This window comes from Suncus etruscus, chromosome 9 (assembly GCF_024139225.1).
Source record: "Suncus etruscus isolate mSunEtr1 chromosome 9, mSunEtr1.pri.cur, whole genome shotgun sequence".
NCBI classification, from domain to species: domain Eukaryota; kingdom Metazoa; phylum Chordata; class Mammalia; order Eulipotyphla; family Soricidae; genus Suncus; species Suncus etruscus.
In genome coordinates, this window is record NC_064856.1 from 25,614,546 (window position 1) to 25,637,784 (window position 23,239).

General features: G+C 45.7%; 1 protein-coding gene across 1 annotated transcript in view; it reads right to left on the reverse strand.

Annotated features, from left to right (window-relative positions):
- Positions 1-219: 219 nt before the first annotated feature.
- RIMS4 (regulating synaptic membrane exocytosis 4) overlaps positions 220-23,239 on the reverse strand; it is a 77,369-nt gene continuing 54,349 nt past the window's right edge. The window contains exons 3-6 of the mRNA XM_049779342.1: positions 4,401-4,513; positions 4,041-4,142; positions 3,320-3,459; positions 220-2,362 (exon numbers count right to left, since the gene is read on the reverse strand). Of these exons, the coding sequence (XP_049635299.1) occupies positions 2,144-2,362; positions 3,320-3,459; positions 4,041-4,142; positions 4,401-4,513 (574 nt within the window). The 3' untranslated portion in view covers positions 220-2,143. The remainder of the gene's footprint in view (positions 2,363-3,319; positions 3,460-4,040; positions 4,143-4,400; positions 4,514-23,239) is intronic.

Genomic DNA, 23,239 nt, shown 5'->3' on the forward strand with positions numbered 1-23,239 from the left:
CTCAAACTCATAACAATGACACACAGAAACAGGGTGCCCCACAATTGCCCCTCTGGGAGGCAGCTGGAATTTCACAGAACAAACAAGGAAGTTGCTGAGGGGGAGACAACCCCCAGGATGATGTTATTGCTTAAGATCTCTCTCCTATCTCTCTTTCACCCTGACTTTCTTTCTCTTTTCTTTCTTCTTTCTTCCTTTCTTTATTTCTTTCTTTCATTCCTTTCTTTCTCTCTCTCTCTTTCTTTTCTTTCTTACCTATGTGACCTATGTGGATGTGGATGCAGAGGGGCTTCCAGGCTCTGCTGATCTATGAGTAAAAGCAGAGGGTCACATGAGCCAAAGCCAGGGCCAGAGGAGGGCTGTTTCTGGGGGTCCCTATCCCATTTGCCCTGACTTTGGGAGCCCCACTCCTATCCCAGGAAGCTCTGTAGCCTTCCCAGATGAAGGGGACATCCCTCTCCTGGTAGTGTTTATCACTTGGGGTGTGGAATAGAGAGAGGAGTGCCAAACAACTTCAGAGGAGATCCTGAGGCTTAAACAGGGGTAGGGATATGAGGGGGCTCCAGGAGGGCTCCAGGGGGTGCAGTCCACAGCCCAGCCCTGCCCCAGGCCCACAGCCTCGGGAGCTTCACAAATCAAAACCATTCCCAAGAACAAAACAACGAACGAACATCTGAGTATAGTGGGTAGCTGAGCTACAGCCCTACAGGGGTGAAGGAAGTTGGGGAGAGATGTGCAGGATCAGGCGCAGGCCAGCGCCAAGTGGGGTGCCAGCTTGTGGACATGGGACCCCTTGCGCCCCTGCCCTGGGCCCTTAGGGACTATGTGTGCGTGAAGAACAGAGCCCAGGGCTGAGAACACTAACTACCAGCTAAGCTGAGCTAAGCCCTCCATGAGGACTGGCTAAAGGGGTGAAGGGGCTGCTGGCGCCCGGGGATGTGGGGTGAAGTGGCAGGAATGTGCTTCTATAAAGAGGGGCCTCTGAACTCCCCAGCATGCAAAGGGTCTCCCAAAGGCCCCCACCGGTGCCCTGTCTCAGGCTTTTGATCTGTCCTTGAGCCAAGGTCAGTGAAGCCAGAGCAGTGGGTGTTGACCTCAGGATAGGATGGTTTGTTGAAAAAAAGACTTAAAATTGGGGTCCATGTTGCCTCCCCAGACCTCATGAGGCTGGGGTGGGGGTGTTAGATAAAATGACCTTTGACTTCACCCAACAAGGAGGGAATTTTCCCACTCAGGAAACCCTCACCTGGGCACCACAAGTAGTCCCATCCCATCTTTTCTCAGACTCGTTCTCTGCGCCTCACCCCTAAAATGCAGAGGTGGCAAGCTCTGAGCTGAGGTTCTGGGGGAAAAAATCATGGTCCTCCGCAGTTTGTCCCCAGAATACGAGAGTCCATGCAGTCTGCCAGATGTTTCCAAAGTAGCTTGTTGCAACCCCAATGGGCAGAGGGCCCCAAGGTCAGTGCCCGGGTACCTCCTCTTCTCCTTCAGTCCCTGCTGACCCCCACTTCCAAAAGTTGCAGGAAGGGGTGAACGAACTGATGAACTCAGACGGGCAGCGGCAAAGCTCCTCCCACAGGTGGGCGGAGGGAGGCCTGAGCTCCTTTTCCAGTGTGTGTGGGGGGTGCCCTGGGCACCCCCGGAGCTGGCTCCGGATCCTTGCAAAACTGCCCCATCAGCTCTGGGGCAGGAGTAGCTGCCTGAACCCGGTGCCGCAGAAAGACACTTGCTGGTAATTGGCACCATGGAGATGGCCGCAGGGTTCTGGACTTGGCTCCGGGCAGCGAGCTTCCAAGGAGGACAAGAAGGAGAGCAGTCGGGCAGGGTGAGGGCAGAGGGGGGCACTCTGCCACCTCAGTCTTTCCTTTCTTAGCACAGCGGCCACACCCTCCAGGTCAAAAACCAGCCAAGTCAAAAGTGCAGCCAATCCCTTGGGAGAAGGAGGGTCTCGGGGATGGGGATAGGAGGCCAAGGGGGGGAGGGTGAGGAGGGGCCCGAGTGGGGGCAGGTTTCCCCGTTCTGCTTCCCCACTCTGGCGGAAAGCCCCATCCTCCTGTGTTCAAAGTGCCCCTGAGCCTGGGGCCCCAGGTTGGGGCTGGGTGGTCGTTAGGCCATCTGGGGGAGCCCCTTCCCAATTCTGCCACTAAGACCTCTCACCACAGGGCCCCACGGTGCTCTCGAGGGACAGTTGGGATGCCTGCCGGAGCAGGGGCCCTGTGGCTGGGTCCACCATGGAGGAGGTGGGGAAGAGCTTGTACCAGCCCACAGCTAAGGTGCTTAAGTCCAGTTCCTCCAGCAGCACTCGGGCCACACCCATGAACTGCTTCCGCTCCATCCGTCCGTAGTTCCCCCACACGATGACCTGCAAGACAGATACAGCAGTTTGGTTTGAGTTTGTACTGGTTTGTTTTGGCCTTGGGTATCCAAATCTTCTGGATGCTACTGTCTCTTAAAGCCACACAGGCGTGGCCTGTGGAAACCCCAGCTTCAATTCCTGATTCTCCCATCGTGGCCCAAACACTGCTGAGAGTGGGGCCCGAGCTGTAGGAGCAGCATCCAAGCACCACTAGGTTTGGTTTCCATCAAATGAAACAAAACAAAAAACAAGCCTGATACCTTTTTCCTGTCACCAATATAGTTCTCCTCTCCTGGCCTCCCTATCCCAGGCCTACACACCCTGGAATCCCAGCTTTGAGGGACAAGAGATGTCCAACCTACAGGCTGAATTTCACTGCCTACAAGAAAAACACTTGCTGAGATGCTCTGACTCACCTTCCTCACTCACTGCTGGGTCTCAGTTTATTGGTTGGCAAAGCTCTGCTTTACACAGGACCTGCCTGCACTCCCTGGCCTGACCCCAGTCCCACTGCCTTGACCACCTGTGGCACCTTGGCTCCACTTATCTGCTTTCTGAGGTACCCAAGTGGCAACTCGGCACCCACAGATCAAGGGTTCCTGGAGCGTTCATTGCTGGGTCTCTAGCTTCAGGTATGACAAATCAGCAGGCTTTTTCCCATGGCCAGAAAGCCAAATCCCTCTCAGGCCCCTCTGACCACCAAGGTGAAAGAGGATGTACAGTAACCAGAGCCTACTCATTGATGACATGTTTGGGATGGTTGGTAACCCCCTCCCCCATTTCATAGATGAGTGGGCTAGGCTCAGAGAGGGAATTTTTCCAAGTTTCTGGTGAGCTGAAGAGTTGAAGAGCTCAGAATAGCCACAGATTTCTCGTTCCAGCATGGGAAGCTACCAGAGACTAATCCCCTTTCCTCTGGAGATTCCATTTCTCTCCTACTCCCCACCCCTCAGTGCTCCTCACCTGAAGGACTTTGCCCTGTGGACTCTCCGGAAACAGCAGCACCTGGTTATACAGTGGGTCCAGTGACTTGCGTGCAACTTTGGTCTTCTTCTTGGCAATGCAGACGCCATTCTCCAACAGGTAAGCCTTGATGTAGGCCGCTGGGGACACAGACCACTGCGATGAATTCCAGACCAGGCCCTCCAAAGCAAGAAAGCAGCCCTACGGTGGCCTACTCATTCTTGGCTTCCTTTGCTCACTCTGGACTCACCAGTTTTTCTCCCATCTCAAGGCTCATCCACCCTTTCTCTAAATTACAGCCACAACTGACCCACTCAAGTAACTGTTGGTCAATCACCACGGGCCAGGTACACAATCAGGATTAGGGGGTACAGACAAGGAGATACCAGTAAGGTTAAAACAATCTCAATTGGTCCTCAGAACCAACCCTAAGCCACCAATTCCAGAGGATTCATGGGTTGGAACAAAGGCTCCCCTCCCTTTTCCACTTGGGAGCAGTCATTATTAAGTCAGGAAGCATACCTAAGTGTGCTCAGGGATCACTCCTGGCTCTGTGTTCAGGGATCACTTCTGGAAGAGTTTGGGATCAAATCCTGGTCAGTCTTGTGCAAGGCAAGAGCCTTCCCTGCTGTACTCTCTCCAGACTGCACAGTCTTGATTTTCTTCTGAACCCACTCACCCTCAAGACTTCCACCCTGCTGTCAGCCTCGCCTTGGCCTACCTGGCAGCGTCTTGGAGCCTGGCTTGGCGGTCAGTCCTCGAGCCTGAATGATGTCCACTTCCAGCTGACCATTCCTCTCTTGCAAGCCGATCTCCACGTCCCCTGCAAGAGGTCCCTGAGATGAGACTGGGGAGTGGACCAGAAGCTCAAGCAAAAATTGAGTTCCCATGTTTACCTCCTGCCCACCACATCTCCAAAACAGAACCAATGTCTATACAAAGTACTGGTTTTGCAGAGACCTGGGTAGGGATGAACCAGCCTAAAGCTGGAGGAAGGAGGAGAGATACAGGCTGCTGATAGGACCCCGACCCCCCCCCCCATACAAACACACACATGGTGAACCAATTTGGGGATACTTACCCATGGGTGTGGTGGCCAGGGTCTGGCGACCCACAAATTGGGCGGGCCCCATGCTACCCAAAAAGTCACTGAACTGTGCATCTGAGGCCAAGCAGAGTCCCCCGTAGTTCAGGCTGCCAGAAGAAGGAAGAAAAATGTTTCTGAGGTCTTTGGGATCTCCAGCGCTAAGCTCAGGAGGCCCTTATCCTTCATTCTACAGAGATTGTCACCCAGCCCCTGCCTGTAATCCAGCCTCATGCATACCAGTGTCCTGTCTCCCTCCTCTGTTTCCAGGACTCTAAGATCCTATCTCCAACTCCAAAATCCAAGGCCTTAGCTCTTGGGTCCCATGCCACCCACTGCTTCTCCCTGCCAGTGGCTGCAGGAATGACAGGAAGGTGACTTGGGCTAGTGCAGAGAAATAACTCCCAGTGTGGTCTCGAGCCAGCAACAGCTTCTACAGTGAATAAGAAACACAAAGAAGTACCTCACTTTGCTGTTGGCTGCAGGTTCCAAATGTGCATTTCAATACCCGAAGAGAGGAAGAAGTGACAGTTCAGGGTATGCAGGACCAGTGCCCCACAATTTGGGAACATCTCCTTTTACAGAGCTTCCTACTCCCGAGAGCAAAATGGGCAAAACCTCCCAACTCTAGAGACTCGGTGAGCTTGGACTGGCCAATCAGTATCTTCTTTCCCCTTGCCCAATGCTGGTGTAGAGATGGGCAGGTAGCCCAAGGTAGCCCACAAGAATTTGTCCAGAAAATTTTCTTTGAACTGGGAAGTACACCTAATGTGTGCCTGAGAAGTAAGACTAGCCTCTGAGCAGCTCTCTGGCTACCATCTGAACTAGAGAATAGTCACCAAACCAGTGGCATTGCCTACATTACTGAAGCAAGCTCTGCTGAAGCAGTTACTTTTATTTTGGGGGAGGCTACTGATATATTAAAAAAAAATCAACAATTTATTATGCTCAATTTGTTCAAGCTAAATTTAATTGGCTTTGTCTTTCCTTTTAATAAAATGGGAATAGTAATGTCCCCACCTCTTAAGTAAACTAGTCTAGCTGAGATGAGGCCCTAAATCCCAAGCCTAGTGGCCTTCCATTAGCTTCAGAAGCAAAGCACTCACAACTGTTTTATCACTGATTCTGGTTCACAGCCACAGGCTACTTTCTGCCTTTATAACCACTATGAAGAAATGGAGATGGGAACAAAGGGAGCCCCAGAGCGGCCCCAGAGCTCCCAGGCTGCAAAGGCTCATGAATCCCTGATACCACCATGCCAGCCACCTATGGTTTTCCACTGAGAAAGTGCCCAGAGCCATAGCAAATGTTCAGAAAAAGCAACTACTGGGTTCCAGATTTCACTGCAAGAGCAGAAGTCGGGGATGGTGGGCCCAGAGTCTCAGAGTGTGCACGTCTGTTTCCCTGCCTTCAGTTCACCTCTCAGGACACCACAGGGATCTCAATTTCAAGGAGTAAGAGGGGCATCCAAGTGAGGAAAAGCTCCTGGTGCCACCCACCCATGGCTGTCCCTTTTAGTTCTGAGTTCACTTTGTATTTTACATTCCCCTTGATTCTTCAGCAGTAGTGCAATATTGAGCTTTTCTGCCTCCGGCCTCCTACTGAGCTTTTCTGCCTCTAGCCCCCTACTGCCCAGACAGGTACCCTGGGCCTTTAACCTGGCTTTCTGCCATTATATTTTAGGGTTGGCTCACAAGTTCTAAGAGTTGTCAAAGATGTCTCCCACTTGCTCAGCCAATGATTCCAGGGCAGTCTTCTCTATTCAGTGCCTCCTGCTTCAAGTACTGGAAGGTGAAAGTCCAATTGTGAGAAGGCAGTCCCACCTGGGATCTCATGGAGATCTCACACTGTCCTAACTACTCCCTACCCAAAGTTGCCCGAAAGAGTTTCAAACCTTGTTCCTGTGCTAAAGACCAGAACAGACCCAGTCCTCAAAGATGTTTGTTTTGCAGGGCAAGTATTACTCTCCCTAAGAAACTGATGAAAGCACAACCAGTCCAACATCTACTCAAATAGGCTTGAGGACACAGCATGAAGCAGACAGGGAAGGCAAAGGTCAGGGACACAGTAGGAAGAAAAGAAAGGCTTATAGGAAGAAGAAGAAAGGCTGGACTACAGGATCTTAGGAAAAATAAGGGCTAGTCAAAAGAGTGATAGGTGGAAGAAGGAATGGTCTAAGGGTCAAAGGGGAAGAAGGGTTTGTCTAGGGGTCACAGAGGAAGAAGGAAAGGTATTTAGAATCACAGGGGAAAGAAGGAAAGGTATTATGGGGTAACAGGATGAATGGCTGGTCTATGGAGTCAGAAGAAGAAAGACTGGTCTATGAGGTCACAGGAGATAGAAGGGTTAGATTATGGGGCCACAGAAGGAAAAAGTGTTGATCTATGAGGTCACAGGAGGAAGGATTGGTTAATGGGGAAAAGGAGTGGTGTAGGGGTTAACAGGAGGAACAAATTCTGGTCTAAAGGGCCACATGGGAAGAGAAGGCTGGTCAGTGGGAGCATAGGAAGAATGGTTGGTCTATGAAGATGCAGGAAAAAGAAGAGCTGTACCCTGGGGTAACATGAGGAAGAAGGGCTAGTATGCAGATTCATATGAGGAAGAAGGGCTAGTTTATGGGGTCAAAGAAAGAAGAGCTGATTTATAAGGTAACAGGTGGAAGAAAGTCTGGTCTATGAGGTAACAGGGAAGAAAGACTTGTGTATGAGGGAACAGAAAGGCTGGTAAATGAAGTCATAGGAAGTACAAGAGCTATTTGGTCATAGGTATATAAGGTCACAGGAAGAGAGAAGAGCTGGTCTATGGGGTTACAGAAGAAAGATGGCTGGTCTATGGGATCACAGGGGGAATAGGATTGTTTTATGGGGTCAAAGGGGGAAGAGGACTGGTTTATAGGGTCACAGAAGAAAGAAGGGCTAATTGGGTCATAGGAGGAAGGGCTGGTCTATGAGGTCACAGGTAAAGGACTGGTCGATGGGGTTACAGGAGAAAGGACTGATTTAAGGTGTAACAGGGAGAACAAGTGCTGATCACAAGGGAAGAAGGGCTGGTCTATGAATTCACAGAGAAAAGATTCACACATATGGATTTACCAAAGGGAAGAAGGAATAGTCTATGTGGTCAAAGGAAGAAGAGCTGGTCTATGAGGTAACAGGAAGAAGAAGGACTAAGGCTGGTTTAGGGGATCACAGAGGAAAAAGAGTGGACTCAGGTCACATGAGGAAGAAGGGCTATATATGGGTTCCATGAGGAAGAAGAGCCGGTCTATGGGGTCAAAGGAAGAAGGGATGGTCTCTGAATAACAAAGGAAAAATGGCTGGTCTATGAAGTGACAAACCAGAAGGGTTACTCTATGAGGGAACACAAGGAAAAATGGCTGGTCTATAGGGTCACAGGAGGAAGAGGATTGGTTCATGGATTCACATTAAGAAGGAAGAAGAATTCACAGGAAGAAGTCTATGTGATAAAAGCGGGGGGAGAAAGGCTGGTCTATGCAACCATAAAAAGAATAAGGTTTGGTCTTTGGAGTCACAGGAGGAAGAACAGCTGGTCTATAGGGTCATAGGAAGAATAAAGGCTGATCTATGTGATCACAGGTGGGAAGAATGGATGATCTATGGGATAATGGGACAGAACCCTGACCTATGTGGGCCACTGGAAAAAACAAAGGTTTGTCAGGGGTAACAGGAACAGAAAGGATAGTTTATGGAGTTAAAGGAAGAAGTCTCATCTATGAGGGTTCAGGAGAAAGAAGGGATTGTCTTATGTGTTCACATGATGAAGGGCTGTACTCTGGGGTCAGATGAGGAAGAGCTGGTCTATGGGTACAAATAAAAGAGAAGGGCTGGTCTACAGGGTCACATAAAGAAGTGCAAGTCTACAAGCATCACAAGAGGAAAAATAATACTGGTCTAAGGGGTCATAGGAAGTACAAAGGTTGGCTTGTGTGTTAACAAAGGGGAAAAGGGCTGACCTATGGGGTGATAGGAATAAGAAGGGCCATTTTATAGATTCACAAGAGGAAAAAGAGCTGGTCTAAGGGGTCATCAGAAATCTAAGGCAGGTCTATGTGTTCATGGAGGGAAGAAGGGATGGGGTATGAAGTTACAGGAGGAAGAAGGGATGGTTTATAGGGTCATAGGAAGAAGAACAGCTAGTCTATGGGGTCTCAGAAAGAAAGGATAATCTATTAAGTCATAGGAAAAACAAGATTGATCTATAGAGTCACTGAAGGAACAAGATTTTATCTATGGGCTACAGAGGGAAGAAGGGCAGTTTTAGGAAAAAATGGCTAGTCTATGGGGTAACAGGAGGGACAAGGATTCGTCTATGGGGTCACAATGGGAGGATGGGCAGATCGATGATGTCATACAAAGAACAAGGCCTGTCATTTTGGTCACAGGGAGAAGCTGTTCTATGGGGTCACAGGAGGAAAAAAAAACTGGTCTATCAGGTCACAGGAAGAACAAGGGCTGGTTTATGGGGTTACAGGAAAAAGGGCTGGTTAATGAGGTATCAGGAGGAAGAAGAGCCAGTCTATAGGTTCAAGAGGAGCTGGTTTATTGGATCATAAGTACAAGGCTGGTTAGTGTGCTTATAGAGCAGGGGTCTCAAACTCGCGGCCCGTGGGCCGTTTGCAGCCCTCCGTACAACATTTTGTGGCCTGCAGCCGGCCTTCAAATATCGCAGTATTCGTGATTATTCGCTTACCGAATAATCGCAATAAAAATCGCATTAGTAAGAAAAAAATTGCAGTTCTGTTCGGGGTATGCAAATGTTTAATGCGATTTTTTGCGATTTTTTTCTTACTAATATGATTTTTTATTGCGAATATTCAGTAAGTGAATAATCATGAATACTTTGTGCCTAGCGCAGACATCATTTCCACTGCTCCTGCCCGCTATCCCTTGCATTATCGGAGGCCTAAGGGAGAGAAGGGAGAGAAGTTTATTACAGAATTAGATTTTGTCATACCTTCATCATGACTTCATCAAAGCCTGCAGTGAAGAGAAAGATTGATGACGAGCACAGACAATTTCAGGAAAAGTGGGAGATGCAGTATTTCTTTGCTGAGCACAGGGGCATCCCCACATGTCTTATTTGCTCAGAGAAAGTTGCAGTGCACAAGGAATACAACTTGAAACGCCATTATTCAACTAAAAACGCTGAGGAATGTGCAAAATATTAAGGAAATGAGAGAGTCAAGCAGGTTGCCAGTCTTAAAGCATGTCTAATGAGGCAACAAGATTTCTTCAAGAAAGCAACCAAAGAGAATGTTGCATCAGTCAAAGCTAGTTACATGGTTAGTGAGATGATTGCTAAGGCAGAGAAACCATTCACAGAAGGAGAGTTTGTTAAAAAATGCATGTTACAGGCTGCCAGTATTATCTGTCCGGAAAAGAAAGGTCAGTTTAGCAAAATCAGCCTTTCTGCCAACACTGTGGCAGAGCACATTTCTGACATGTCAAGTGACACTTATCATCAACTGTGTGAGAAAGCCAAATTTTTGATGCATACTCAGTTGCTCTTGACGAGGGCACAGATATAACAGATACTGCGCAGCTCACAATTTATGTCCATGGTGTTGATTGCAATTTTGAATTGACAGAGGAGCTGCTCACAATAATTCCAATGCACGGCCAGACCACCGCTAATGAGATATTTCGGCATCTGTGTGATGCCATTGAGAATGAAGGTTTGCCATGGAAGAGGTTTGTTGGAATAATAACCGATGGAGCACCATCGATGACAGGGAGGAAAAATGGACTGGTGGCCCTTGTTCAAAAAAAAAACTTGAAGAGGAGGGTATAGAGAAGGCCATTGATCTTCACTGCATTATCCATCAGCAGGCCCTTTGCAGTAAATGCCTGCCATGTGACAATGTGATGTCTGTTGTTGTAAAATGCATCAACCAAATCAGATACAGGGGCTTAAAGCACAGGAGGTTCCGTGCTTTTTTAGAGGAAATGAAGTCAGAATATGGAGATGTGCTCTATTTCACTGAGGTACATTGGCTCAGCAGGGGAAATGTCCTGAAAAGATTTTTTGAGTTGAGCGAAGAAGTGAAAGCCTTCATGGAGAAGGATGGGAATGCTGTTTCTGAGTTGAGTGATCACAAATGGCTCATGGACTTAGCTTTTCTTGTTGACATCACACATCAGCTGAATGTACTAAACAAGATGTTACAAGGCCAGGGGCAGCTTATCAGTGCTGCCTATGACAACGTGAGAGCATTCTCCACAACACTTGTGTTATGGAAATCCCAGCTCTCTCAGACAAACCTTTGCCATTTCCCAGCATGCAAGGAACTTGTGGATGCAGACATACCATTCAGTGGTGAGAAATATGTTGATGCTATTTTTAAGCTAGAGAAGGAATTTGATCACAGATTTGCAGACTTCAAAAAGCACAGAGCCACTTTCCAAATTTTTGTGGACCCCTTTTTCTTTGATGTTCAAGATGCCCCTCCTGTGCTTCAAATGGAGCCCATTGACCTGCAATGCAACTCTGATCTCAAAGCCAAGTTCAGGGAGATTAGTGGAAAAGCAGACATGCATGGGCAATTTTTGAGAGAATTGCCCCCCAGCTTCCCTGAGCTTTCCCGAATGTTCAAGCGCACCATGTGCCTTTTTGGGAGTACATATTTGTGTGAAAAGTTATTCTCCACATTGAATTTCACTAAGTCAAAGTACAGGTCTAGACTTAATGATGATCATCTTCAAGCCATACTGAGGGTCTCAACTGCTTCCTCTCTAAAGCCAAATGTGGTTCAGATTAGTGAGAAGTGCTGTCAAGTCTCTGACAGCAAGGAATAGGCAAAAGATGCCATGTTTAGAAGAACTGTTCATGATCTTCAATGTTCTATTCATGTTTAGAAGAAATAATTAAAACTGTTAATAATGACGTTTGAGGCTTTTTTTTTGTGAAATCCATTATGCGGCCCTGCCTCACCCCAACTTTGCCTCCTGTGGCCCCCAGGTAAATTGAGTCCCTGTTATAGAGGGAAGAAAGACTGGTGCATTGGGTCACAGGAATAAGGGCTAGTCTATGGGGTAATTGTAGGAAGAGCTGGTTTGTGAAGCTATAGGAAAAACAAGACTGACCTATGGGATCACAGAAAGAACAAGGTCTGGTCTAAAAGAAAGAAGGAAGAAAGGAAGGGAGGAAGGAAGGAAGGAAGGAGGAAGGAAGGAAGGAAGGAAGGAAGGAAGGAAGGAAGGAAGGGAGGGAGGGAGGGAGGGAGGAAGGAAGAAAGGAAGGAAGGAAGAAAGGAAGGAAGGAAGGAAGGAAGGAAGGAAGGAAGGAAGGAGGGATGGGGGAGGGAAGGAGGGAGGGATGGGGGAGAAAAGGAGGGAGAGAAGGAAGGGAGGAAGGAAGAAAGAAAGGAAGGGAGGGAGGGAGGGAGAGAAAAGAGGAAGGAAGGAAGGGAGGGAGGGAGGAAGGAAGGAAGGAAAGAAGGAAGGGGAAAAGAAAGAAAGGAAGGAGAGAAAGAAAAATGGAGAAAGAAAGAAAGGAAGGAAGGAAGGAAGGAAGGAAGGAAGGAAGGAAGGAAGGAAGGAAGGAAGGAAGGAAGGAAGGAAGGAAGGAGGAAGGAAGGAAGGAAGGAAAGAAGAAAGAAAGAAAGAAAGAAAGAAAGAAAGAAAGAAAGAAAGAAAGAAAGAAAGAAAGAAAGAAAGAAAGAAAGAAAGAAAGAAAGAAAGAAAGAAAGAAAGAAAGAAAGAAAGAAAGAAAGAAAGAAAGACTGACTGACTTCTATGGGGATACATGAGAAAGAAGGGCTGATCTTTGGGGTAAAAAGTGTAAGAAGGGCTTGATTCCAGGGTCACATATAGAAAAAAATCTCAGGTCTATGGGTTGAAATAATGAAGAAAAGCTGGGGTCATATGCAGAAGGGCTGTTTATTGGGTATCAAGGAGAAGGCTGGTATTTGGGTCATAGTAGGAAGAAGGGCTGCTCTATGGGATCAAAGGGGGAAGAAGGTTGAGGTCAAGTTGGAAGAGAGGGTAGTTTATGGAGTCATAGGAAGAAATAAGAATTGGTCTATACTATAGACTCTATAGTGTCACAGGAGGAAGGACTAGTATAGAGAGTCACAGAGGAAAAAAATGTCTGGTCTCTGGGGTCACAGGAAAAAGGGGTCAAAGGAAGAACAGGGCTGAACTATGTGTTTACAAGGGCAAGAATGGAATGTCTGTGGTCTTAGGAAGAGATAAGGACTGAATTATGAAGTCATAGGAAGAAGAAGGATAGCTCCATGGAGACATGGGGAAGAATGTTTATGGGAATACAAGAAGAAGACTGGACTATGGAGACACAGGGGGATGAATGTCTGGTCTATGGGACCCCAGGAAGAAGGGCTGGTTATGAGGTTATAGGAAAAACAAGTGCTGGTCTGTGGAGCCATAGGAAGAATGAGGGTAGTCTTTTTGGTCATAGGTTTAAGAATGTCTATTCTATGAGATCACAGAAAACCAAGGCTGGTCTGTGTAGTCACGGGAGGAAGAATAGCTGCTCTATAGAGTCATAGGATGAAAATGGCTGGTCTACGTGTTCATAGAGATAAAAACCAGAGAAATAGCATGGAAGTAGGGCATTTGCCTTGCATACAGAAGGACAGTGGTTTGAATCCCGGCATCCCATATGGTCCCCCGAGCCTGCCGGGAGCGATTTCTGAGCATGGAAACAGGAATTAACCCTGAGCACTGCCGGGTGTGATCCAAAAAACAAAAACAAAAGAAAACAAAACAGCTCATTTATGGGGTCACAGTAGGAACAGAAATAGTTTATAGGGTCATAGGAAGAACAATGGTTGGTCTATGGGAGTCACAGGAAGAACTGGTCTATTGAGTCACAGAAGGAAGAATGTATGGTCTATGGGATGAATGGAAGAATAAGGACTGGTATATAGGGTCACAGGTGGAATCATGGGTCATCTATAGTGACATAGAAAGAATAAGAGTTAGTCTATAGGGTCACCAGAAAAAGAAGGGCTTGTCTATATTGTCATAGAACAAGAGCTGAGAGGAAGAATGGCTGGTGGATGTGGTCATGGGAAATAAATGGTGTGGTCTATGTGATCAAAGGAGAAAAAAGGACTGGTCTATGGAGTTGCGTGAGGAAGAAGGGTTGGTCTTGGGGTCACAGGGAGAAGGGCTTCCCTGTGGGGTAATGGGGAAAATGCCTGGTCTATACGGGTAATGGAAGAACAATGTTTGGACTATAGGGTCATAGGAAGAAGAGGAACTAATCTATGGAGTCACAGGTGGAAGAACTTTTGATCTAAGGGGTCACAGGAATAACAAAAGGTGAGGTCTATGGAATCACCAAGGAAGAATGTCTGGTCTTTGGTATTTATAGGAGGAAAAGATCTGCTCTATGTGATCACAAGACAAAGACTCTATGGTAACTGTAGGAAGAAGGATTGTCCTATGATGTCTTAGCTTACAAGGGTAAATCTTTGGTCGTTTCAAAGAGCGTTCTTGGACAAGACCAGCAGCTCTTCATGCTGTGACCGAAGATTGATGGACCCCAGGATGTGGCGGTGGCCACTTAGGCAGTAGCTGCTTGTTCTGCAGGGGTACATGTGGAAAAAAAGGGGGGCGTAGCATTGTATTTAAGAGGCAAAAAAAAAAGTCTACAGGGTCATAAAAGAACAATGGCAAGTCTATGTTGGCACAGAAAAAAGAATGAGTGGCCAGTGAGGTTATATGTAAAGAATAGGGCTGGCCTATGGAATCACAGGAAGGACTGGTCTATAGGCCACATGGAAGAAAATTTCTGGTTTATGAGGTCACAGAAAGAATAAGGGGAGGTCTGTTGTTTCACAGTAGATAATAGGGCTGGTCTATAGTGTCACAAAAAGAATAAGAGCTCATAACAAGAAGAGATAATGGCTGGTCTATGGGGTCACAAAGGAAAAAATTACTGGTGTATTGAGATACAGAAGGAAGAATGATCTATGGGGTCACAAGAATAAAAATTCCTGGTCTATCTATGGGTCACTGGCAGAAGGGCTTGTCAATGAGGTCAAAGGAAGACAAAGGGCTGTCTATGTGATCATAGGAGCAAGAGCAGCTGGTTATGGGGTCACAATGAAAATCAGGGCTGGTTTGTGGTCATAGGAAGAACAAGGGCTGATCTATGTAATCACATGGAAAGAGCTTGTCTATAGAGTCACAATGGGAAGATGGGATGGTCCTTAGGGCCACAGAGGGAAGAAGAGCTGATCTATGATGCCAAAGAAGAAACAATGGCTTGTCTATGGTATCACAGGAGGAAGAAGAATGATCTATGGGTCATAGGACAAATTGGTTGGTCTAGCAGGTGGTGGTCATAGTGAAAAGAACAGCTGGTCTTAGGGTCATACAAAGAAAATTTCTATGTGGTCACAAGGCCAAGAAGACATGATATATGGGGTCACAATAAGTAAAAGGGCTAATCTAAATTGTCATAGAAAGACAAAGCATAACTTATGTGGTCACAAAAGCAAGAATGACTAGTCTATGGGGTTAAAGAAATAAGGGTTAGTCTATGGGGTCAGAGGGGGGAGAATTTCTTGTATATAAGGTCAGAAGAAGAAATGAGCAGTCTATTGAGTGACAGAATTTTTCTTCTGTCTGGTCTATAGTCATAAAAAGAGCAAGAAGGTCACAAGAGGAAGGAAGACTGGTCTATGGAGTCACAATGTCTAAAGGGTAACAGGAAGGGATGGTCTATAGGGTCACAGGAAAAAGGAATGATAATGGGTTAGAGGAAGAACAAGAGCTGGTCAACAGGTTCACAGGCAGGAAAAAAAATGCTATTATATAAAGTAACGAAGAAGAAAGGCTAATCTATGGAGCCACAGAGGAAGTGGCTAATCTATAGGGTGATAGTAAGAACAGTGGCTGGTCATAATTGAGAAGAAACACTGAGTTCACAGAAGACAGGTGAGTTTAGATGATCATAAAAGAACAATGGATGGTATATGTGATAAGACTGGCAAGAAGAGGGGCCAGAGAGATAGCACAGCGGCATTTGCCTTGCAAGCAGCCGATCCAAGATCTAAGGTGGTTGGTTCGAATCCTGGCGTCCCATATGGTCCCACCCCACCCCCCCCCCCCCCCCGTGCCTGCCAGGAGCGATTTCTGAGCAGATAGCCAGGAGTAACCCCTGAGCACTGCCGTGTGTGACCCAAAAACCACCAACAAAAGAAAAAAGTGTCAAGATGAGCTGGTCTATGAGGTCACAGCATAAAGGGTTAGCTTATAGGGTCATATGAAGAACTAAGGATTATCTATGAATCAAAGGAGGAAGAAGGACTAGTCTATGGTGTCAAAGGAGGAAGAAAGGATGGTCCTTGGCAGCACTGGTGGAAAAGGGCTGTTCTCTGGGTTAACAGGGAGAGAAAGGCTTGTCTATTGGATCAAAGTAGAAAGAAGGGCTGTTCTACAGGGTCATAGGAAGAACAACGGATGATCTATGTGGTCACATGAGCTTGTCATTAGGGTCACAGTAGGAAGAAGAAACAATCACTAGAGACATAGGAAGAACAATGGCCAGTCTATGAGGCCACAGGGGCAACAAAGTGAGATTTTGAGGCCACAGTAGGAAGAAGGGCTGGTTTATGTGGTGGCAGGGGGAAGAATATCTGGTCTAAGAGGTCAAAGAAAGAGAAAAGAGGTCTCTGGGGTCACAGAAAGAAGGGCTGTTAAGTGGAATACATGAAGAATAAGACTTGTTCTACGGGGTCAAAGGAGAAAGATCTTCTGGTCTATGAGGCCAAAAGAAAATCAAGAGATGGTTTTAAGGTCACAGAGGAAGAACAGTTGGTATATAAGAAAAAGATGTGCTCGATAGAGTCATAGGAAGAACACAGGTGATCTGTGTGATCACAGGAGAGAAAAACCGGTCTAATGATTTAGGAGGAAGAAGAGATGCTCACTAGGGTACAGGTAGAAAACAAGGCTGTTTTCTATCATGTACCAGGGAGAAGAATGGCCTGTTTATGGGTTCACAGTAGAAAGAAGGGCTGATCTATAGGATTATAGGAAATAACAGTTGGTCTATGAGTTGTCAGGAGCAAGAACAGCTGGTTTATGGGGTCATAGTTAAAAGAAGTAATGGCCTGCAGGGTCATAGAAAGAACAATGTTTAGTGTATGTGGTTACAGGAGCATAAATAAACCTGGTCTATGGTGTCACAGTAGGAAGAACGTTGGCTGGTACATATTGGTAGAGGGCTAGAACAACTAGTCTATGAGGTCATAGGAAGAGAGATGGAAAGGTGTATGGGATCACAGTAAAAAAAAAAACAAAACTTGTGTATGGGGCAACTTGAAAATAAGTTTTGTGGGGCCAGAGAGATAGCATGGAGGTAAGGTGTTTGCCTTGTATGCAGAAGGACGGAGGTTCAAATCCTGGCATCCCATATGGTCTCCCGAGCCTGCCAGAAGCAATTTCTGAGCATAGAGCCAGGAATAACCCCTGAGTGCTGCCAGGTATGAGCCCTCCCCTGCCCCCCCCCAAAAAAAAAAAGAAAGGAAAAGAAGTTTTGTTCTATGAAGTCACAGGAGGAAGAAAAGCTGTTCTGGTCTATGTGGTCACAAGGGCAAGAACAGCTGATATATGGGGACACTTAAGTGCTGGAATAAAGGGTTATAGGAAGAACAATGGCTGGTCTATGTGGTCACAGAGGCAAGAACAGCTAGTTTATGAGGTCAGATGAAGAAGGGCTGGTTTATATGTTCAGAAGGGGACTTATCTGTGGTGTGACAGGAAGCAAAAGACTTAATATATTATATCATATGAAGAATAATTGCTGGTCTTTGTGGTAACAGGAGCAAAAACAGCTAGATTTTGGGCCCAAGGTAGAGAGAACTGATCTTACAGGGTCAGAGGAAGAACACTGGCTGGTATATATGGACAGAGGGCAAGAACAGCTAGTGAAAAGGGAAGATTTATGGAGTCACAGGAAGGAAAACTTGCATATGGGGAAACTTGGAAGAATATAAAATCAAAGGAAAAAGAAGAAAAAAGAAGTGTTACAGAAAGTACAAGAGATGTTCTGTGGGGTTACAGTAGGTAAAAGGGGTTATTCAATGTGGTAACAAGGAAAAAAATCTGTTTTGGGGTTCACAGTAGGCAGAATGTCTGCTCTACAGGGTCATATAAGGAACAATGGCTGGTCTATGGTCATAGGCAAGAAAAAGTGGTCTATGGGGTCACTGTAGAAAGTAGACCTGGTCTAAAGGGTAATAGAAAAAGTGCTTGCGTATCTGGTTGCAGGGACAATAACGGCAGGTCTATAAGGTCACAGTAAAAAGAAGGGATGGTGACCTTCTCCAGCGTTAATCCCCTGAGGGCGTGCCTCAGCTGAGGTGTGAATAAGACAGACTCTGCTGGGCCCCTTAAGCTCAGCAGACATTTTGGGGCTTCCCCCGGCTTGCTTCAACCTGGGAACTTTGATCTTCTCTGGCATTCATCCCCTGACGGCTTGCCTCGGCTGAGATGAGTCTTTCTGGGCCGGAGTTGCTGACTCTGCTGGGCCCACCACAACACGTAGAAAAACCCACAGCATAAGCGTGACAATGGGGAAACTACGCAGACCAACATCAGCCACAGATAATGAAGATGGAAGCTCTGATGACCCAACAATGGCCAACCACCTAAGCAGTCTTTCAGAAATGGAGTTTAGAGAAGAAATATGGAGGATGCTCACAGAACTCAAAGAAAGTATAGATCAGAACACTAATAAAAATCAAGAGAATATGAAGATAGAAATCAGAAAACTCCAAACTGAAATATCAGGTCAAAAGAAAGGATGGTTTAAAGGGTCAAAGAAAGAAAATGGCTGCTCTAAGTGGTTACAGGGTCAAGAAAAGCTGGTTTTGGGGGTCACAGTAGGAAGAGATTCTGGACTAAAGGGTCATAATAGGTAGAACAATGACTACTCTGTGGTCACGGTGGAAAGGAAACACTAGTCTATTTTGTCACAGATGAATATGGGCTGATCTCTGGACTCACAGGAAAAAGAAGTTATTGGTCATTGGATTGACAGGGGAGATGGGCTAAATTATGGTGTAAAATAGGAAAAAGGGCAGGTCTATAGTGTCATAGGGAGAAAAAGACTGTGTCAATGGGGTCACAGAGGGAGGAATGGCTGGTCGATGTGGCCACAGGAAGAGCATGTGATAGTCTGTTATCACAATAGGAAGAAGGGCTGGTCTATAGGAGACAATGGTTAGTCTATGTGGTCACACATGCAAGAACTGCACTGGTCTATGTGGTTTTACAGAATCAGAGGAAGACCAAAGTCTGATTTATATGATCATAGACAAAGAACAGATTGTGTACAGCGTAATAGGAAGAGAGACAGGATGGTATATGAGGTTACATGAAGAAGAAAAACTGGTCTATGCAGTCACAAGAAGAATAAGGTCCAGTCTATGGGTCACAGAATAAAAACAAGCTGGACTGTAGTGTCATAGGAAGAACAAGAGTTAGTCTATGGTGTTACACTTAGAAAAAAATGGGGGGGGGGGTTTTCTGCTACTGCACGGTCTAGGGAAAGCTAAAATCAGAAGACCCACTAAGGAAACAGCCCCATTGTGGATGGTTAAGACCATATTTCAAAGAGATCGCTTTCCTTAGTGAGGGTGGTATTTCTCAATCTTAGCTTAGTGATAGTTGTAAACATTTATTTGGCCTAATACAAATCTCTTTTTTGCTGTACTAAGTATGTTTATATTTGAGAATTTACCTCCAGATGAAAGAATTAGTACAGGCAAATGTGGCCCTGATTAAATATCCCTAGTTCTTCCTATGATATTATACACCAGTGCTTCCTTCTCTTGTGAACGCATAGAGCAGACCTTATTCTTTAGGTGACCTCATTGGCCAGTTCTCTACTTTATGTGACCCCTATGGAGCATCCTCTATTCCTATGACTGCATAGACCAGCCTTTTTTGCCATGTGGCCATTACAACAGACTTCGATCTTCCGCTGATCTTATAGACCAGTCATTACACTTACTGTGACCCCAAAGACCAGCTGTTCTCTCCCCTTGAATAGATAGACCAATCTTTATTCTATGACCCATTGTCCCTTCCTACATTGAAATCAATGACCAGCTGTTGTTCTCTCTGTTACCTCATAAACTGCCTTTCCTATGCCTGTGACCTCACACACCAACTTTTCTTGCCTGTGGCCACATAGGGGTCACATAAAGTAGAGAACTGGCCAATGAGGTCACCTAAAGAATAAGGTCTACTCTATGCGTTCACAAGAGAAGGAAGCACTGGTGTATAATATCATAGGAAGAACTAGAGCTGATTATGGGGTCACAGAAAGAAGTAAAACAGGTCTATGGGGTCACAAGAAGTAGAAGATCTGGTTGATGAGGTTATAGGATAAAGAAGAGATGATCGGGCCCGGAGAGATAGCACAGCGGCGTTTGCCTTGCAAGCAGCCGATCCAGAACCAAAGGTGGTTGGTTCGAATCCCGGTGTCCCATATGGTCCCCCGTGCCTGCCAGGAGCTATTTCTGAGCAGACAGCCAGGAGTAACCCCTGAGCACTGCTGGGTGTAACCCAAAAACCAAAAAAAAAAAAAAAAAGAAGAGATGATCAATATCATCATCGGAAAAAATAAAAAAAGGCAAAAAGCACAAAACAATTTTTTATTAATTTATCTAGTCTCTGTCAATTTATTTGTTTTGGCGTGGTTATTGAAGAAGTTGTCTCCATTTATATTTATTTTTTTTCTTCTTTTCTTCCTTTATGTGCTCTGCCATGTTTTTTATCTCAAGACCATGGCTTTTATGTGGTGCTTATCTCTATTGTTGGAGTGCTCACTGGATATTTTACTTGACACTTCATTTTGTATTGTTGTGGTGGTTCACCTTCTTTTTCCCCTTCATCTCTCAAACCTAGGATGAGAGCCTCCAGAAGGACTCCTCTCATTTTCGGCGTATTTGATTTTTCCCCCAGTTTGTTACCTTTCTCTTCTTCAATCAAAACCACATAACTTAAAAAAAAAAAAAAAAAAAAAAGGACCCAAAGAGATAGCACAGCGGTGTTTGCCTTGCAAGCAGCCGATCCAGGACCAAAGGTGGTTGGTTCAAATCCCGGTGTCCCATATGGTCCCCCGTGCCTGCCAGGAGCTATTTCTGAGCAGACAGCCAGGAGTAACGCCTGAGCACTGCCGGATGTGCCCCCCCCCCAAAAAAAAACACATAACTTGAACTATCTAGTCCCGCCTCCCAATTAGAGCCAGAAATAAGGGAGGTGCCAAGACCAAACAGGTGTAGGACCACTAAGTAGTAAGCTAGGCACAAAGGGGACCACTTATTCTAGCAGTCCCGGGGGGTGAGAGAGGAGGATATGGGAGGTAGGATGGAAACGGAGGTGGAGGGAGGACAATTCAGTGATGGGAATTCCCCTGATTTTATGTTAATATGTACCTAAAATATTGTTGTCAATGATATGTAAGCCACTATGAAATAAAATTTTAAAATAAAAATTATATTAAAAAATAATATCGGCAAAACAAGAACTGGTCAATGGACTATGGAGTCACATAAGAAAAAAAGTGATGTATAGATCACATCAGGAAGAAAGGCTGGTCTACAGGGTTAAAGAAAGAATTAGGGATGACTTATGTGACCACAGGGACAGGATTTGTCTATGAAGTCACAGGAGGAACAAAGGCTTGTCTATGTGGTCACAAATGTAAGAAAGACTTTCTATGGGGTCATAGGAAGAAGAACTGGTCTGATGAAGAATAAGGGTTAGGGGCCAAAGTGGTACAGCACAGTGGTAGGGTGTTTGCCTTGCATGTGGCTGACCCAGGACAAATGCAGTTTTGATTCCCAGAATATCATACGAGGATACTCATAGAGGATCACAGAAGCAATTTCTGAACACAGAACCAGGAGAAACCCCATAGCACCATAAGGTATGGCCCCAAAACACCTCCCCAAAAAATAAAGGCTGTTCTCTGGAATGACAAAAGAAAGAAGGTCTAGTCCATAGTATAATAGTAAGAAAAAGAACTGGTCTACACGGAGAGATAATGGTTGGTAAACATGGTCAGATGAATAAAAAGAAATAGTCTATGGAGTTACAGCAGAAAGAATGCCTGGTTTATAGGGTCACTGGAAAAGCAGGGTGGTCTATGGGCTCACAGATGAAGAAGGTATGGTCAATGTGGTTTAGGAAGAACAAGAATTTATTCTGGAGGTCAGGGGAAGAGGAACAATTGGTATGTGATCACTGGAAGAAAATAAAATGGTCTATGTCAGTGGTTGGCAACCTGTGGCTCTCGAGCCACATGCGGCTCTTTGAATTTTTAATTTGGCTCTTCTGTGTGCTGGGCGGCCACTCCAGGAGTCAGGACTCTGCTCCTAGCCTCTGTCAGTGTGCGCCCTGTGTGGCTCTCAAAATAAATTTCAATCGTGGTTTTGGCAAGATTTGGCTCAGTTGAAAAAAAAGGTTGCCGACCACTGGTCTATGTGATCACAGGAGGATGAAGGGCTAGACCACAGGGTCATAGTAAGACAGTTGGTCTGTGTGTTCATAGGGCAAAGAACAGCTAGACTATGGGGTTACATAAATAATGATTGGTGTATAGTCACAGGAAGAATATTGGCTGCTCTATGTGGTGACGGGGCATGAGCAGCTCATCTATGTGTTCACAGTAGAAAGACAGACTCATCTACAGAATCAGTGGAAGACTAACATCTGGTTTATATGGTCTAGAGCAAAAACAGTTGGTCTGTGTGTTACAGGAAGAAGAAAAACTGGCTTCTGGGATCACAGGAAGAATAAGCTGTGGTCTATAGGATAACAGGAGGAAGAAGAGCTGGTCTATAGTGTCATAGAAAAAACAATAGGTAGTCTATGATGTCACATGAGGAAAACATTTCTGTTATAAGGGAGAGTAAAGGCTGGTCTATAGGATCACAGAAGAAAGATGAGCCAGTCTACATGGTCAAAGGAAGGACTATTCTATTGAGTGAACTATTCTATTGGGTAGTGAACTATTCTATTGAGTCATTTGAAGTGATGGGGCTAATGTATGAGGTCACAGGAAGAAGGACTGGTTTATGGCATTATGAGGAGAAAAATGTCTGATCTACAGGGTCACAAAAAGATCATAGTGCTCTATGCGGCCAAAAGCAGGAGAGCTAGTCAGTGGGGTTTAGGAAGATCAACAGCTGGTTTGTGGAATCACAGGTGGAAGACTATCTGGTCTATGGAATAACAGGAAGAAAACAGAGGTGGTGTATGGAGTCAAACAGGAAGGACTGGTCTATCTGGTCATAAGAACAAAATGGACTGATATGTGTACATAGCGGGGAGAAAGACTGGTCTATGAAGTCCCAGAAGAATGAAGAAATGTTCCTAGGGGTCACAGGCCAAAGATGGACTGTACTGTGGGGTAATATGAGTAAAATGGGCTGGATTCTGGGGTCACCTGTGGAAGATAGACAGTTATATGGGTTATAAATAAGAAGGGCTGTTTGATGGGGTAACAGAAAAAAAAGGCTAGTAGGACACAGTAAGAAGAAGGGTTAGTCCATGTGTCATAGAAAGGACAAAGGCTGTTCTATGTGTTCATAGAAACAGCTGTAGAAAGGACTAGTCTACAGGGTCATAAGAAGACCAAAGTCTGGTCTTTATGGTCACAGGGAAAGAACAACTGGTCTATGGCATCAAAGGAAGAGAAAAGTGTAACAGGAAGAAGAAAAATAGGCCTTTGGAGTCACAGGAAGAATAAGGTCTGGTTGGTGGGGTCACAGTAGGAAGTAGGACTGTACTGTATATGAAGAACAAGAACTGTTTTATGCAGTTATA